At 44.0% G+C, this 18,323-nt stretch overlaps 1 protein-coding gene across 1 annotated transcript in view; it reads right to left on the reverse strand.

Moving 5' to 3' along the window:
• Positions 1–8,497: 8,497 nt before the first annotated feature.
• trabd2b (TraB domain containing 2B) overlaps positions 8,498–18,323 on the reverse strand; it is a 93,824-nt gene continuing 83,998 nt past the window's right edge. Inside the window, exons 5-7 of the mRNA XM_071345294.1 lie at positions 11,763–11,859; positions 9,633–9,881; positions 8,498–9,421 (exon numbers count right to left, since the gene is read on the reverse strand). Coding sequence (XP_071201395.1) covers positions 9,184–9,421; positions 9,633–9,881; positions 11,763–11,859 — 584 coding nt within the window. The 3' untranslated portion in view covers positions 8,498–9,183. The remainder of the gene's footprint in view (positions 9,422–9,632; positions 9,882–11,762; positions 11,860–18,323) is intronic.

Genomic DNA, 18,323 nt, shown 5'->3' on the forward strand with positions numbered 1-18,323 from the left:
CTCACAACCATTGGCCACATCTTTTTTTCTTTCTGTCCATCTCTGAATTGATCAATTTGGCTCTTTTTCTTTTTTTCCCTTCCACTTAGGAACGGCAGAATCCCATAAAACCGCTCACTTACCGTGCAGGCGGCCCGGCTGGGAGAGGTCAGTGTTATCTAAACAGACCCATTGGGCTATTTGCTATAGCACCCTCCATCTGGGAGGAAGCAGGAGGAATCAGCCCATCACTTCAATCAGACACGCCAGCTACAAGCAGCACACAATGAATTGATAATTCCGCCACGGAACAACCCCCCCTTGGGTTGTGCTGTGGCGGAGATCTTTGTGGGCTATACTCGGCCTTGTCTCAGGATGGTAAGTTGGTGGTTGAAGACATCCCTCTAGTGGTGTGGGGGCTGTGCTTTGGCAAAGTGGGTGGGGTTATATCCTGCCTGTTTGGCCCTGTCCGGGGGTATCATCGGATGGGGCCACAGTGTCTCCTGACCCATCCTGTCTCAGCCTCCAGTATTTATGCTGCAGTAGTTTATGTGTCGGGGGGCTAGGGTCAGTCTGTTATATCTGGAGTATTTCTCCTGTCTTATCCGGTGTCCTGTGTGAATTTAAGTATGCTCTCTCTAATTCTCTCTCTCTCTCTCTCTTTCTTTCTTTCTTTCTCTCTCTCGGAGGACCTGAGCCCTAGGACCATGCCTCAGGACTACCTGGCATGATGACTCCTTGCTGTCCCCAGTCCACCTGGCCGTGCTGCTGCTCCAGTTTCACGTCCCCGGACGTGCTACCTGTCCCAGACCTGCTGTTTTCAACTCTCTAGAGACAGCAGGAGCGTTAGAGATACTCTCAATGATTGGCTATGAAAAGCCAACTGACATTTACTCCTGAGGTGCTGACTTGTTGCACCCTCGACAACTACTGTGATTATTATTATTTGACCATGCTGGTCATTTATGAACATTTGAACATCTTGGCCATGTTCTGTTATAATGTCCACCCGGCACAGCCAGAAGAGGACTGGCCACCCCTTATAGCCTGGTTCCTCTCTAGGTTTCTTCCTAGGTTTTGGCCTTTCTAGGGAGTTTTTCCTAGCCACCGTGCTTCTACACCTGCATTGCTTGCTGTTTGGGGTTTTAGGCTGGGTTTCTGTACAGCACTTTGATATATCAGCTGATGTAAGAAGGGCTTTATAAATACATTTGATTTTATAATGTCGAGCACAGAGGGATCACATCAGATGAAACCCTAAGAGAGGGAAATAGGGAGAGGAGAAGGAGAGGAGAGGAGAGGAGAGGAGAGGAGAGGAGAGGAGAGGAGAGGAGAGGAGAGGAGAGGAGAGGAGAGGAGAGGAGAGGAGAGGAGAGGAGAGGAGAGGAGAGGAGAGGAGAGGAGAGGAGAGGAGAGGAGAGGAGAGAGGAGAGGAGAGGAGAGGAGAGGAGAGGAGAGGAGAGGAGAGGAGAGGAGAGGAGAGGAGAGGAGAGGAGAGGAGAGGAGAGGAGAGGAGAGGAGAGGAGAGGAGCAAGAGACAGAGGATGTGCATGTGTCTGAGAGAGAGTTAAATTATCGGTGTCTATTTTGCTTGTGTTGTTTGTTTACAGATGGAAACAAACAAGTGATTGTTGAAGGTGAGGAAATGGAGTGTGACAGTGTCCAGCAGTAAACAGTGAGCTGGGCGGCCTAGTGTGTGTGTGAGTGTGTGTGTATTACAGGGTGTAAGTGCATGTGGGGTAGATCTATAGATTCTGTACATAGATACTGTAGGTAAATACTATAGTTACTGCTGTGCAGATAGACAGTCTAGATATATGTAGATAGTCCTGTGTGTTCTCTCCCTGTGCAGGCCTACTGTATGTGGATGTGTGGAAAGCCATGCAGTGGTTCTGGTGGAGTGCTTTGGCTCTTGACTAGTTTCCTCTCAGTCCTCTGTCACCTTGAGTGCCGAGCTGGGCCTGGTCCAGAGACTCCAGGCCAGGCCAGGCAAGGACAGCCAGACCTCCCAGAAGGCAGTTTGTTGTGCAGTGTGTATGTGTGTCTGCGGTACCTCCCTAGCCTCTGCCCTTTGACCACATTAACTCATTTTAACTCCTGCTCTCTTATAGGCTCATCTCTCAAACTGCTCTTATCACCTGGAATCAAACATTAAAAGACTGATGTTTGGGAGGCGGGAGGAGGACAGAGAACCAGGTTAATCATAAAGACAAATGAAAACGAGGTAAAGGGGGGGGGGGGGGGTGAGTGGAGTGACAGAGAGAGAGAGAGAGAGTGAGACAGGCTGAGTAGAATGAGAGGGCAGAACAACTGAGATCAAGATGAATGGACAGACAGAGAAAAAAAGAGAGAAAGAGAAAGGGGGAGAAACATGTAGGTGAAGACAAAGAAGCAAGTTGATTGATAAAGAGATAGGAAGAGAGCCGGGATATACAGTACAGTAAGACAACAGAGGAGCAGTGTTGGCAGTGTCTTCTTGTCCTGTGTGCTTCCTGTGAGTCCCAGGTTGACATATGAAATAGGAGGTTGTGTTCGTTCAGCTCTGGGCAAACAGGCCATTTTACGAGAAGCCTTTGCAATTACCTGTTACCTTGACTGTCCTGTTTTAAGAGCCTGGTGGCCTTGGAGTTACCTGGATACACCTGGAGAGGGGTGATAAAAGAGGCGCAGGACTGGAATAAAAATCCTATCACTGCACTCAGAGAGAGGACACTGCTAGCTGGCCCCATCTGTATGCCATGTCTGTACCATGGTCACTGGTGCCCAGAGTTTATCCTCATCTCAAGACAATTAAGCAAGATATAAGAGCTTTCTCTAACTTTTCTCAGATTCTAATAACTATATGGTTCAGTTCTCTTTTCCTTATATATTTCAGAGAGGCTCTTTGCCAATACCAGTGACAGATAGGAAAATATTTGATGTCCTTAGGATGAGCATTTAACATTCTCACCCCGTGCTCTGACCTTAAGGTGTGTATTTGCATGCGTACGTGTGAATGTGTGTGTGATTTTGCGCATCAGCACAGTGCATCTGTGTGTGTTTGTTCATGGAGCATTTAGTCCCAGTTAGATGGACATAGCAGCCCCCCCCCCCACACACACACACACTGTGTCATATTAGCAGTGTTTAAGCAGGACTGATCCAGGCCCATTTGACCTCCACCTTCTCCCTGACCTCCAGTTCTGTCCCTGGAGGGACCAAGCTAGGAAGGCTAAGGTGTGTGTGTGTGTGTGTGTGTGTGTGTGTGTGTGTGTGTGTGTGTGTGTGTGTGTGTGTGTGTGTGTGTGTGTGTGTGTGTGTGTGTGTGTGTGTGTGTGTGTGTGTGTGTGTGTGTGTGTGTGTGTGTGTGTGTGTGTGTGTGTGTGTGTGTGTGTGTGTGTGAAAGAGAGAAAGGGTTGGCTCTGGCTGTCTGACTCAAGAGCAAACACTGATGGTCAAATAAACAGCCCCCTCCACCCATTTTCTTGCATGCTCTTTCACTCTCTATCCCCCATTCACCTCTCCTACCTCCCATGCTCCTTGGCCACCTAGCTCAATATAAGCTAAGTGCATCATGTAGTTCTATTGAGAGGCATGTGTGGAATGTACAAGTGGAAGATGTATCTGTCAATCAATGGAGCAGATAGAATTGGGCACAAAAAGGTATAACATGAAGATCCCAATGTCCAGTATCATGTGCAATCCCTGCTGGGAGACTGACTGCCTTGAGTGCCTTGACCAACACAACAGGACCTGCCAATCATTTCTCCTGTGGACAGTTTACTACTGACTGGGACACAGAAAGGAAATAGCAGCAGCACAGTGAAGAGCACAGTGGACGACCCCCTGTTCTGTTTATCTGTGTTGTTATTGTTGAGGGTTAACAATGAGGTTCTTAATCAGTGGACCTCTTACCCTGAGCCTTCTCTGGGTCAAATGATGGCTCATGCTGCATTGTGCTTCCCCAATAGAATAAAATATATGTTTATGAAAAGGAGAATTCATCACAAAGGGTATCTTTGGATAAAGTCATATTGGTTTGTATCCCTTTTCCCCCTGGTCTGTGTAGCATGGCTTTCATGTGTGTGTAATTACCATATTTCATTACTGTGTTGGGTGTCACTGTTGGAGCATCAAAGCGATTGGCTCCCCGCATGTGCAGCCACCGCTGCCAGAGAAGTACACAGCTATTTTTTTTTGAAAGAATAAATTTGCCTACGCCTGTTTGTGAGTGCACTCTCCCCCTCAAGCTGCTGTCGATATCAAAGAGAAGCCATTCGGCTGGTGAAGTGCCCCTTGTGCTGAATAATAAAGCAGTGCATCGTCGCAAAAACCTGTGAAACACAACACTCTCACCTTCTCCTCTCCCTCTACCTTGTACACACACTGTCCTTTTCTCCCTCGCTCTCACCTCCTCAAACACACACTCACATGTCGCAAAACAGTCATCTCAATGGAAACACGGCCATGTTGTACGGCGAACAGCCACTTCGATAGTGCTTTGAGTTGCCATGTGTATCCATAACATAAACGTATGGAAACAGTCCAAACAATAGGAACAATGTAGTATATAATATACTGTATTTCATTTGTCCCTGTTTCTCTTTGGGTTGGTCTTAGGGCCTTGCTTGCACCTGACTATAAACCCATTGAACTCAGTTGTACTGCTACAGTATGGATTAAGCCTTGAAGAGACAAGATTAGTAGTTTCAAGTCATGTCCTATAGTATACTAGGAGTCTTGTTTCCCCATCTGCAGTGTGCCTCAGCATCCTTTATCAGAGGGATTATCTTTTAGAGGGCAGCTATCTATCCGAGGGCAAGTCCACTTTGTTTCCAAAGCTTTCTTGCTGATGTCTTGACAGAGAAGGCCAGCCATTTGGTTTGCTGGAACAAACACTATCCAGTGGTTAGTTAAGTTGATAGAAATTGTATATTTTCTTACTATACCTTACTCTATACAATTCATCATGCTAAATGGATGAAGCATTCCGTATATGTATCAGTCACTATTGGTTTAACACCTTTGTATAAAAGGTTATTGTTAACGCCAATATGTATCAATTGTATGTGTTGTGTTTTGATTGGGCAATAGTTCTAGAATCAAAACCCATACATTTGATATGCTCTTGGCGCTCTTGGCTTCTGTGATTTCTATTATGTATAGGTTCATACAAGGGAAACAATTTGAAATGTGAACATACAATAATTGGTGTGTCTGTCTTTTGTGTATTTTCCCTCCTTTCAATTTATTACCACAACTCACAAACTATAACCTTAATAGAAGCAACATGGTGTTGATTTCTAAGGTCCTTGATGGAAGACCTTGGACTGGATAACAATTGCTTTCTTATCTCTCTCCTCCATCATGCTGCTTTCAATGGGTTCCTGCAAGCACCTAAAGGCCCTCACAAGGCAAACACACCACTAAGCTTTTTTGTTTGATTTGTAATCCTTTTACCAGAGGTGATTTTTAACAACTTCCTCATCCCCCTCCAGTCAAGTCAACTCTGGTGCATGATCCATTGCAGCCCACGTCGGCCCTGGGCCCCGGCGAGCCTTAACCTTGGAACCCCCCCCCACCCCCCCACCCCCCAACCTTCCAGGAAGTGCGTGGAGAGGGGGAGTGGGGCCAGGGGTGGAGGTGTGTGGAGAGGGGGAGTGGGGCCAGGGGTGGAGGTGTGTGGAGAGCGGGAGTGGGGCCAAGGATGGAGGTGTGTGGAGAAAGCAAGGACCTGCCACATTATATGCTTTAACATGACTGGCAAATCCACCGCGGTTAAACAAACTTAACCTTCATTTGTGAAACGGTGCAAATCAAAGGGCAAAAAACGACTTGTGCTGGTAATTACCGCTGGGGGAGAGCAACAGGGGAAGGAAGGATGGAAGGAGGAGAGAAAGGGGAGCGCCGGGAGACAGAGGGGGAGAATTCAAAAAGAAGGGGAATCATTTAATGTGAAGAAGAATTTTTAATGAGTTTGCCCAGAAATTGATTTTCAGCTGTAATCTTTTATTTATATGCAGACTGATCTCCCTCCTGGGCAGTGTGAGGGTCAGTCCTGTGTGAACTCTGTCAGGACCCCCACTCTGTCAAACAACACCCCAAAGCACAGGGAAAATGGTATTCTAGCAAAGGCAAACATTGTCCTGTCTTGGCTTAAGGGGCGAAATAGCTGTTTATTTTTTAAAACTTGTTCCCCTCTCTCCATCATGCCAGAAACTTTGTCTGAAGGAAGGAATAGAGGAAGTTGAAATTGGAACAAAGTTTAGACAGTTATCATAATTTATTATCCAATGAATATTAATGGGGTTAGAGTGTCATTGTAGCATCTCAATTAGATGAAGGGGATTTAGTTAGCAAGCAACCACCATCAGAACAACTTGGTGTAATGGCTGTGGCAGTTAGGATATCAAATCAAATCAAGTTTATTTTATATATAGCCCTTCGTACATCAGCTAATATCTCAAAGTGCTGTACAGATACTACTTGTATCCTACACAAGGATACTACTTGTGAAGGAGTGGCTGTCACTAGAAGCATTCACACTGTTATACTTGATTTGTATTATAAGGTTTGGGAATTGTACTTTATTGAGTGAGTTGTGATTGTGTTTTGTATCTTTCATGTTGCATCAATTCATAGCAGCTGATTGTGCTACTTCCTTATCTTTCATTTGACAAAAGTGTATGTTTGCTGCCAATTTGAACAGGTGTCTATCAATAAAAATATTTTGAAACTTAAATGGATTTCAATCTCAAATGGAATGTTACATATTATCATAGTCTCATACAGAATGGAATAGATGGATCATAAGGGTCATAATGATTGAGCTCATTAAATCTGGTTTGTGTTTACTATATGGTGAAACACGTTGCAGTCAACCAATGCTCTGTGCGTTAGATTTTTTTAAACTATTATGATATCGATTAAGAATGCATATTTTGGAATAGATATGAAGCCTATCTGTGCTCCAATATCTAGCTATATGCCTCAATATTTCATCATGATAAACACATTCAACATTGATAAACACATTCAACACGTTCAACAATAATGTCTGTTATTACTCTGACTTTTTTCCATGTATTAGCATACCCATATTTCCAGTAAATACAGGACGACATAGGTCTAGTATTTTTGGTTGCCGTCCTATAACAGATGGCTCCAGTGCAAGGCTCTGTTAGGTTAATTAAAAGCAGCCGGTGTACAGGACTAGAGGAACATCCAGCAACAACATGCATGAGTCACATGGTTCAACGTGGACTTCGAGAATGACTGAATGTGTGACAATAACTAAAGGAAAATTATAATGAATGAATTAATAAATAAATAAATAACATGTTTCATATAAATAGATAGGCTTTGCCTAGACAAGGGTTGAGGCCAATCATAATATTATACTGTCCCATTGAAAAAAGAACGTTTTAATCACCGTTGTGTGTTTTGTAGGTGAAACGGTGCTCCCACAATTCAGAAAATGAACTAACCTCTCTTTTCCTTGCATAGGCCTATACTGCATGATGATTGCTCACATTAGGCAATATTAGTCAGAAACCTGTCACATTGAATTGACAGTTTGAACAAAGAAACAAAGAAATAACTATCTTTTGTTTTATTCTGCACAAAAAAAACAGACTTTAACAAATCAAATACCAAAGGTAAAAATACATCTAAAGAGCTGTAGCCTACTCTGGTAGATGCAGTGTGGAATAGGACTACACTGTAAAACATGTTTTAATACTCTTTGGATCAATATCGTCAACTGGTTACAAGTCAATGAGTCGTTTTCTCAACTGAAAAAAGTATAATCGTTTTTTAACCAGGCTGCCAACAATAACCAAATTAATTTAACCACTGAAATTGTGTTTCGATTTTTAAATCAAATGACACGTCTAAATAAATAAAGGCATAGCCCTATGGTGAGATCTATACTGAATTTGATTAGATAAAATAATATGACACCAGTGAAAATACGAGAATCCTAGTTTCTAGTTTTCAAAGTGCTATATCTATATATATATATAAATAAACTAAGCACTTACCTTTGTTTGAGTTCTTTGAATAGTCAACTCACTGTCACCATTGCCACCTGTTGTAGACTTGCCTGCTGCAGAAAAATAACATATTGTGCTAAAGTCTACACTGTTGGAAATTCTACATAATATATATACTGTGACTACATAAAAGCTAACAAGAGCGTTGCTGAAAGTGGTGGGAGTAGCAGAAGTGTCCATGACCATGGAGTCTTAATTGGTTTCATATTGGAGATTGAGCGTTTTGTGATTGTTGTTTTTTGTTAAAGCCGCTGTTGCCATCTGGTGGTGAAAGTGGAACCATGCCGTGTAACTTGATGACAATCCCTGCATTCCAATTGGATCCTGTAGAGGGCAGTGAATTCAATTCTTGGAGAATTCCCCTCTACGTTTTCTGTAGGTCTAAGCTTACCTTTACATTAGCGCACCGGGCTTGAAATGGAATACTAACTGGCATTAGTATTGAAATGCAGGCCCAGAGAAATAGGAACTCCAAGAAACTTGAGTGAATTTCCAAAAGTTTATTTTTCCAGGAATCATCAAATGCAAGAAAATATACTCTTAGAGAAATAATAAATATACAATATTTATTTATGAACAAAATGCACAATTTACAAAAACGTCCAATGTCTTTAAGATATCAGACCTTATTACAGAGTTATAGCTGTTATTATAGTGATTAGTATGTCTATTCTCATCATTAATATCAATATTATTCATAATAATAACATTTATTATTATTTATCATATTGCTTTCTTGTGATTTTAAGACTTGGCCTCTACAACTGACAACTTCATAATATGGATGTCGTATATACAGTATCTTCCATCAGTTCTCTGATAGAGACCGTTTATCTATTTGTCATGGGTGAAAGTTATTCCACCACAGTGTGAGCTTAAATAACTTTTCACAGACTGATCCTGCTCCCTTCACAGAAGCCTGAAGATGGACAGCTCTGTCTCAGAAGTCCTTGGTGTGTCTGTCTGTTGTTCTCTACCCTCATATCCATGTCTACATGTTCTATGTTCTGTGTATGTTCCATGCCCATAGCAGTTCATTTCCACCTCCAGTTCCCATTTGCAGAATCATTATATGTAGATCTTTGTATGTTCTAGGGTTCTTGGCACATAACGGTGCTCAGGTATAGAGACAGTGTGAGTTTTTGTCTGTGGAGAGAGCTCCACCATGTGGTCAGGAGGTGAACAGCAGGTGCGAGGTGAGTAACGTTAGTAGGCAGGTGAGGGCGTGGGTGGTGCCGATGGTGTACTGGGCTGAGCTGGGGGTGGGCAGCGCTGAGGGTGAGGCCTGGCTGGGGGGTTCCACTGGAGGGTAGAGGCCTGTCCTCCTCCTCTGCTCCTGGTGGGTGAGGAGAGGCTCCACCGTCACATAGCCATTGGTTATCCTCACATTAGGCTGAGGAGTTGTGGTGCTGGAGGGTAGGAGAACAAGATCAGTCAGGTTAACAGGAGCACTGTGGTAGAGCTTGTTGTGGTCTCTTGTTGTGTGAGTGTCCATCATGTCCTATGAGTGTGCAGTTGCACTGTCTGCTACTCTTCAGTTTATGCTATTTTCTGTTGTCATTGAATGGTTTCATTAAAGACCTAGAGACAGTGTGTGTATTTGTTCTCTTCTTCTCTCACCCGTCACCGATGCGGACCCACAGGTCACTGAAGAGGCGTGGGCGGCCATGGCTGCGGTGGGCCTTCCGGGGGCGCTTATGTCTCCCAAACTCCTCTAGCTGGCTCAGGCTGTCTGGCAGCAGCATGTGGGGTAGCTCCTCATCCTCCAGCTCCTCCAAACCATCCAGGTCTGAGGGGCTGGTCACCCAGTCATAGGGAGAGGTTGTACCCGCATCGGAGCCCCCATCGCTGGGGTTCTCTGTTGGTTCTCTGTGGAACAGAACACTATATGCTTATTAAATATCATGGCACTATGGTATAGACCTGGCTGTATGTTCACTCATCACTAGAATAGATTAAAGATAACAGAACAATGTTGGTGAGCAGTTTAAGCATATTATGTCAGATATTTTAGGGAGGTTCTCCTTGTAAGCTGTGTGTGAATGTGTAATGGTGTGTGGTTTAAGGTGACCTGACCATCACGGTGCTCTCTAGTCTATCTATATGTTCCAAAGGGCTTTGAACTTCAAACAGGGACACAATGCCCTCTGTGCGTGTAAAAAGTTTACAAAGTGTCTAAACAAGCCACAAGGGAGGAAGCTGTAACCCATGTGGAGGCTTGTCTGAGTGACATCTGCCCCAACCACCCTGACAACTCAATACCTTAGAAATTCATCCTTACCATATTCATTTCATTGAAGTAGTCACTAATGTAATGGTCGGATAGGTGAAAGTAAGGGTTCTATTACATTGCTTTGATCAACACAATCATGTGCGAGCAGGAAAGGAGGAAGTTAGAATAGATTTCAAAAGTATTGAAACACGGCCCTACACTAATCCACAAGGAGTCCATTCCTTACCTGTCCTTTCCTATCTGGTTACCGGTAGTTGCCTGTAGGCACAGATATAGGATCAGAAAACCCCAAACCCCATATACCTCAACATCTAGGGGAAACTTCTTCCTACTATGTATATGAAGGGTCATATTGCTTTCCCATCAGTAAACACCCTGGAGGTTTGACATCATAATGAGGCCCCAGGTCCAGACAACACAGTGCTCAGTTCTGTGTTTGCCAGTGTTACACTGACTACAGTGGCTGGCTGCTATAGCCACTCTACACTGAGTCACTTTTTCCTTCTGTCATAATATCTCTATTGAGCAGAGAACACGTGATGCCTCTGGGTTCAGAGGCTCAGTTTTGAGGTTTACACTTGATAAACACCCGACAAGCTTCCTGATGTATTGTGTTGTTGTGTCACCTCATATCAGAGAGCACAACATGCTTTGAGGGGTTTTGTGTTTTTGTGTTTCGACCACAATCAGTCCACTTGTCAGTTTTTGAAACAGAACTGCTGTGGCCTTCAGCTCGGCTGGGGCCTGCTCTGTGTATGAGCCAGGAAGGAACGGTTTGGTTACAGCTGGAATTTGCAGTGGGGAAGTGAGTTTGTAAAAGCAGTGGCTGGATGGGAGGTTTTAACGTAGGTCTGTTTTATGCGATTTCCCTTATTGTTCCTAATTTTTCAATTTTCACCCTAGTTCATGTGAGTCTTGTAACCATTAGCGCTGCTATTTTAATGGGCCCAACCTGCTCGGCCCTTGGATCAACCCCCCCCCCCCCCCCCCCCAAGTCCTCCTGCTGCTGCCTGCCTGTTCGGGGTGGGCGAGTTCACGGGAGACTGGGGGCTGGTTTGCGTGAGGAGATGCAGCACCCCTCTCCAGGAGGCAAATGGTTGAGGCCTTTCTATGAGGTAGCCATGCCAAGGGGTAGCAAGGAGCGGGCTGGCCCACCTCTCACAGCTGGCGGGGTGAGGGAGTGAGGGTTGGGGGAATCAAAGGATTCCTACTTAGCTGAGCTCTGGTTGTTATGGTGTACTACATGTACTGAAACATGTGTGCTACATTTAGCACATCTGTGGGGGTCAATTAGTACATGTCATGTGTTTCTGCTCTAGTTGATGTGGGATTGTAAAATTATGGGGTAACTTGTGACTGTGTTTGTGAGAGGGTTCATATGAATTAGTGCTCAATGCAGATACACACATGTATCAATGTGTGTGTTTGTGTTAGTGCGTAAACAATACTGTAGTCTGTGTGTGTATGTATTTGGGTTGTAGCCCTGCTGCGTGGGCGGGGTGTGTCTCTGTACTCACTCTGGGATTGGTTCCTGGTAGTGTGATGGTGTGTGCACCACCTCATAGCCCTCTTGTCTCAGGATGTCCAACACACTGTGGTTCCCCAGGAAGTGACCTAACAGGAAACATAACAGGTCAGTTCACATCTCACATAGGGCGCAGAGTTTTTCCTGATCAGGCAATGTCGTCCAGAAAATCTCTTCTCTTTAGTAATGATGACAGATGGTTACATGATAGTCTCTAGTCTGAATCAGAGGTCTGAAGAGACATGATAGTCTCTAGTCTGAATCATAGGTCTGAAGAGACATGATAGTCTCTAGTCTGAATCAGAGGTCTGAAGAGACATGATAGTCTCTAGTCTGAATCAGAGGTCTGAAGAGACATGATAGTCTCTAGTCTGAAGAGACATGATAGTCTCTAGTCTGAATCAGAGGTCTGAAGAGACATGATAGTCTCTAGTCTGAAGAGACATGATAGTCTCTAGTCTGAATCAGAGGTCTGAAGAGGCATGATAGTCTCTAGTCTGAATCATAGGTCTGAAGAGACATGATAGTCTCTAGTCTGAAGAGACATGATAGTCTCTAGTCTGAATCAGAGGTCTGAAGAGACATGATAGTCTCTAGTCTGAAGAGACATGATAGTCTCTAGTCTGAAGAGCCATGATAGTCTCTAGTCTGAATCAGAGGTCTGAAGAGCCATGATAGTCTCTAGTCTGAATCAGAGGTCTGAAGAGACATGATAGTCTCTAGTCTGAAGAGGCATGCTAGTCTCTAGTCTGAATCAGAGGTCTGAAGAGACATGATAGTCTCTAGTCTGAATCAGAGGTCTGAAGAGACATGATAGTCTCTAGTCTGAAGAGACATGATAGTCTCTAGTCTGAATCATGATAGTCTCTAGTCTGAAGAGACATGATAGTCTCTAGTCTGAAGAGACATGATAGTCTCTAGTCTGAATCAGAGGTCTGAAGAGGCATGCTAGTCTCTAGTCTGAATCAGAGGTCTGAAGAGACATGATAGTCTCTAGTCTGAAGAGACATGATAGTCTCTAGTCTGAAGAGACATGATAGTCTCTAGTCTGAATCAGAGGTCTGAAGAGGCATGCTAGTCTCTAGTCTGAATCAGAGGTCTGAAGAGACATGATAGTCTCTAGTCTGAATCAGAGGTCTGAAGAGACATGATATTCTCTAGTCTGAAGAGACATGATAGTCTCTAGTCTGAATCAGAGGTCTGAAGAGACATGATAGTCTCTAGTCTGAATCAGAGGTCTGAAGAGACATGATAGTCTCTAGTCTGAAGAGACATGATAGTCTCTAGTCTGAATCAGAGGTCTGAAGAGGCATGATAGTCTCTAGTCTGAAGAGACATGATAGTCTCTAGTCTGAATCAGAGGTCTGAAGAGACAGGGCAGAACCTGTTATGGTGGCAGTGATACCATCCTTAGTTCCTAACACATACTGGCCCTTGATCATTCACTACACTTGTTCCTAATGACCCCATATTGTAGTGCACTCTGCTCCTGGCCTCCTTCCCCAAACCCCCTGTGTGCATGTGTACGTGTGTGTGTGTGTGTGTGTGTGTGTGTGTGTGTGTGTGTGTGTGTGTGTGTGTGTGTGTGTGTGTGTGTGTGTGTGTGTGTGTGTGTGTGTGTGTGTGTGTGATTCCTTCACTCTGACATCAAACAGACATGCCCCAGCCCCACTCTGATGAAAGCTGTTTTATTCCTCTCTACAGATGATAATCCCAGGTGTCACTCAACCCAGCAATAAGGCCTAATGCTCTCTGACATCACCCCCTCCGCACGCTCCTCCAGCTTATTAACAGCACGCTGACAATCTTCAAGCTCCCTAGCTCGCCAGATTTTTTCAGACCCTCTATTTTATTATTATGATTTTTCTGATCATTCCTGAGGGAGAAAAAAGCGGTACTACACTTTCTTGGCGGCGGAGTTCAAAGGCTGCGTTGGGATTGGCATGATGAGAGAGGAGAGGCTACCGCAGAGTGTCGGCCAGATCAGACGGCCAGATTACAGCACTCTCCCTCCCCCACACCAGGCCCCTCCAGAGGAGAGAGAGGAGAGAGGAGGGAGGTGGGAGGTGGGGGGGGGGGTGTCGCAGGAAGGCCAAGAAGATCATCAGGGACCTCAGCCACCCGAGCCACGGCCTGTTCTCCCCGCTTCCATCAGTCAGACGCGGGCAGTACAGGAGCATCATGGCTAAAACTAACAGACTGGCCAATAATTTCTACACCCAGATCATCAGGCTGCTGAATAGACACCATTACTCCTACCCCCCTCCACTCTGCCTTTCTACTCCTCTCCTCCTCTCTCCTGTACTCTCCTGTCCCCTCCACAGCTGAAGGCTTCTCCCAGAACGGACGCAGACAGCTTCAATGACCCCCATGTCTGTGTAAAGCAGATATTTGATTAATTTCAGCTATGAAGCACTTTTGTGGTCAGTGAAAAAAAGCCCTGTGTATTCCTCCTGTGAGGTCAAGCTGTCTGATGTGTCTTGTTTATTTTGTCTCTGTTTGATGTCATACATAAACAGTCTGAACAGAGTTCTTACTGAGGCGTACGGTTACCACAGGCAGAGGAAGTCATTTAGTCTGGTCCGGGGTATGTGTGGGATGAATTAGAAGTGTGTGTGTGTGTGTGTGGTCATCTCTCTTCCTGGCCACCAGACAGCCACAGAGTTAAGGACTGTAGCCAGCAACACACACCTGCTACAGGGGGCCAAGTGTACCCTCCTCTCTGTCTGGTCTGTCTCTCTCAGAGGGAATGTGTCTGACTCTAGAGACCATTAGAGGAGCGAGAAAATGCATTTCTGATATCTTGCATTCTTCTCTCTTTCTTGATTTGTCAGGGTGCTTTCACGTATCCCCTGTATGATCCTGGAGCTTTAGGTACCCTGATCCACGCTATAAAGCATGTGTGAAACGCAAACGAACCCAGGCTGAAACGAATCCTGGACCTGTGTGAGTAACGGTTCCAAAATCCAGGAAAAGAGTACCAGGTATTGTGACGTTGTAAACTAGCTAGCTTGCTAACGTTATGTAGAATGTTTCTAACATTATGTAGAATGTTTCTAACGTTATGTAGAATGTTGCTAACGTTATGTAGAATGTTGCTAACGTTATGTAGAATGTTGCTAACGTTATGTAGAATGTTTCTAACGTTATGTAGAATGTTTCTAACGTTATGTAGAATGTTGCTAACGTTATGTAGAATGTTGCTAACGTTATGTAGAATGTTTCTAACGTTATGTAGAATGTTTCTAACGTTATGTAGAATGTTGCTAACGTTATGTAGAATGTTGCTAACGTTATGTAGAATGTTGCTAACGTTATGTAGAATGTTTCTAACGTTATGTAGAATGTTGCTAACGTTATGTAGAATGTTGCTAACGTTATGTAGAATGTTGCTAACGTTATGTAGAATGTTGCTAACGTTATGTAGAATGTTTCTAACGTTATGTAGAATGTTTCTAACGTTATGTAGAATGTTGCTAACGTTATGTAGAATGTTGCTAACGTTATGTAGAATGTTTCTAACGTTATGTAGAATGTTGCTAACGTTATGTAGAATGTTTCTAACGTTATGTAGAATGTTTCTAACGTTATGTAGAATGTTGCTAACGTTATGTAGAATGTTGCTAACGTTATGTAGAATGTTGCTAACGTTATGTAGAATGTTTCTAACGTTATGTAGAATGTTGCTAACGTTATGTAGAATGTTTCTAACGTTATGTAGAATGTTGCTAACGTTATGTAGAATGTTTCTAACGTTATGTAGAATGTTGCTAACGTTATGTAGAATGTTGCTAACGTTATGTAGAATGTTGCTAACGTTATGTAGAATGTTTCTAACGTTATGTAGAATGTTTCTAACGTTATGTAGAATGTTGCTAACGTTATGTAGAATGTTTCTAACGTTATGTAGAATGTTTCTAACGTTATGTAGAATGTTGCTAACGTTATGTAGAATGTTTCTAACGTTATGTAGAATGTTTCTAACGTTATGTAGAATGTTGCTAACGTTATGTAGAATGTTTCTAACGTTATGTAGAATGTTGCTAACGTTATGTAGAATGTTTCTAACGTTATGTAGAATGTTGCTAACGTTATGTAGAATGTTGCTAACGTTATGTAGAATGTTGCTAACGTTATGTAGAATGTTGCTAACGTTATGTAGAATGTTGCTAACGTTATGTAGAATGTTGCTAACGTTATGTAGAATGTTGCTAACGTTATGTAGAATGTTGCTAACGTTATGTAGAATGTTTCTAACGTTATGTAGAATGTTGCTAACGTTATGTAGAATGTTGCTAACGTTATGTAGAATGTTTCTAACGTTATGTAGAATGTTGCTAAAGTTATGTAGAATGTTTCCAACGTTATGTAGAATGTTGCTAACGTTATGTAGAATGTTTCTAACGTTATGTAGAATGTTGCTAACGTTATGTAGAATGTTTCTAAAGTTATGTAGAATGTTGCTAACGTTATGTAGAATGTGCATCTCTCAAATCCTACCCTGAAACAGTTATTTACAGGTCTTGTAAAAGCAAAACATAGTTTGTAGAATAACATTTAAAAAATGCTCCAGGAAACCGAACGAGGGTTCCAAATTTCATATGTAAAAACGCACTCAATCCCTCAACCACACCCAAAAAACCCACACACACAAACAAACATTCAAACACACCTGCAACACACACAAACACACACATTCAATAGCCACATATTCAGCCTCTTTCTCTCCCCATCCCTCTCTCCTCTATAGTAGCGTGTGTCTGGTTGCCACCCAGGCTGAGGGCTTTGTGGGCCTAACTCCAGCCGTGTCAGCACCTCATTCCTCCCTCAGCCCGTCCTCGCCTTGCTCCACTCCTCCCTCTACCCATCCCTGCACCCTGTCAATATAGTCAAGTGACGCTGAATGGTGAGTGGACATAGGGATAATCCCTCTACTGTAGAGAGTGATGTGGATAGGGACAGGCAAGTGGGAGAGGGAGGCTGTACCAGCGTAAGAAGAAGAGAGGGATCCATGCTCTCAGAGCATGGGCAGGCAGGCTGGCTGGTGGACACCTGAGGTGAAGGAGGGGGACGATGGCGTAGACCTCTACACACGAACACACAGAACACATGCTGGCCACTGTTACTATGCTGCAAACAAACACAAGCTGTTGCTTCACAGGCTGTGGAACAACAGACCGTGAAAAAAAGGGAGAGGACAAGAGAAGAGAGGGATGAGGAGAGAGACAAAGGGGTGGTGATGGAATGGAAACAAACCCAACAAATCTGGACTCAAAGAAAAAAAGTTGGCCAAGGAAAATAAGGATGCATTCCTCTACCCTAATTGGAAATATGAGTGCTATCTGATGTATGTGTGTGCGCGCGTTCACAACGTGCAAGTGTGTGTGTGTATATGTGGGTATGCGTGTGTATGCATGTAATCTTGTGTGTGGGCACGTGCATGCGTGTGAGTGTGTACCTGCCTCTGTATAAATGCTCGGGGAAGTCCCTGTCTGACTCACTGCCAGAGTACTATCAGCCCCTTCCACAATGTGAGAATGAGTAATGTAACAAAGCTTTAATAACTCCAGCATCCCTGCACTGTAACCCTGGGTGTACATGTATACTTCTACAGTACCAGCTCATCTATAAATCACCTCCCAGCCTTCCAGTCAACAAACCGGGGGAGAGAAATTCTAGTCGTATTACATCTGAACTAGCTGAACCATGCTGTTGAACAGAGCAGCTCTCGCTTGACGTGTCAATCTAAAGGAAGGAATCAGGAAATTCCACCCTGAAGCTCTCAGGCTCTGTTTTAGTAGTGGGATTAATGGGAATCAGGAGTGTTTCCCCTCCTTACCCCTCCTCATCCCTTTCTCCTCCCCTCCTCCCTTTCATAATGATTTCATTTCCTATGCATGCAGCCCAATAAGTGCTTCCACCGGTGGGGTGTGATGACCGATGACCGGGAACGGTCGTGTCCCAGATCTGGTCCCCTAATGCATCAAGACACCATTGGCCATTTTTATATGTATAACAGTGAATGATTCCTTGGCTAATAGCACCCTTCTACAACTGTTTATTTAAGACAACACACATCACATCTTGACTACTCCCCGTGGAGTGGGTGAGACCCTCTGAATGCGATTACCGGTGGGGTGTGATGACCAATGTTTGTGAACGGACGTGTCTCGGTCCAGGTCCCCTAATGCATCAAGTCAAAAAAAGCCATGTATACTTATTTACCCCCTGTAGGTCAACCCCTTTTATACTGCATACTCAGAGACACACAGCCTGACCATGGCATCCTTGGTTCTGCACCACATGGGTTATGTCAGGACCACTGTAGGGGCTAGTGATTATCTGTAGGAACATTTAAAGTGTTTCCTGCTGGCATTACATATTTAGACTGTCTGTATGCTCTCACTCTGTGTCTGCCAGACCCCACAGGCTACAGTCACTGCTGCTACACTGCTGTGTGTGAACCTCCCCTGGCAGACAGAGACAGAAAGAGGGAGGGAGGAGGGAAGGAGCGAGAGAGACTGCGGAAGAAGAGAGATGAAAGAGGGAGGTA

This window comes from Salvelinus alpinus, chromosome 16 (assembly GCF_045679555.1).
Source record: "Salvelinus alpinus chromosome 16, SLU_Salpinus.1, whole genome shotgun sequence".
Classification (NCBI taxonomy): domain Eukaryota; kingdom Metazoa; phylum Chordata; class Actinopteri; order Salmoniformes; family Salmonidae; genus Salvelinus; species Salvelinus alpinus.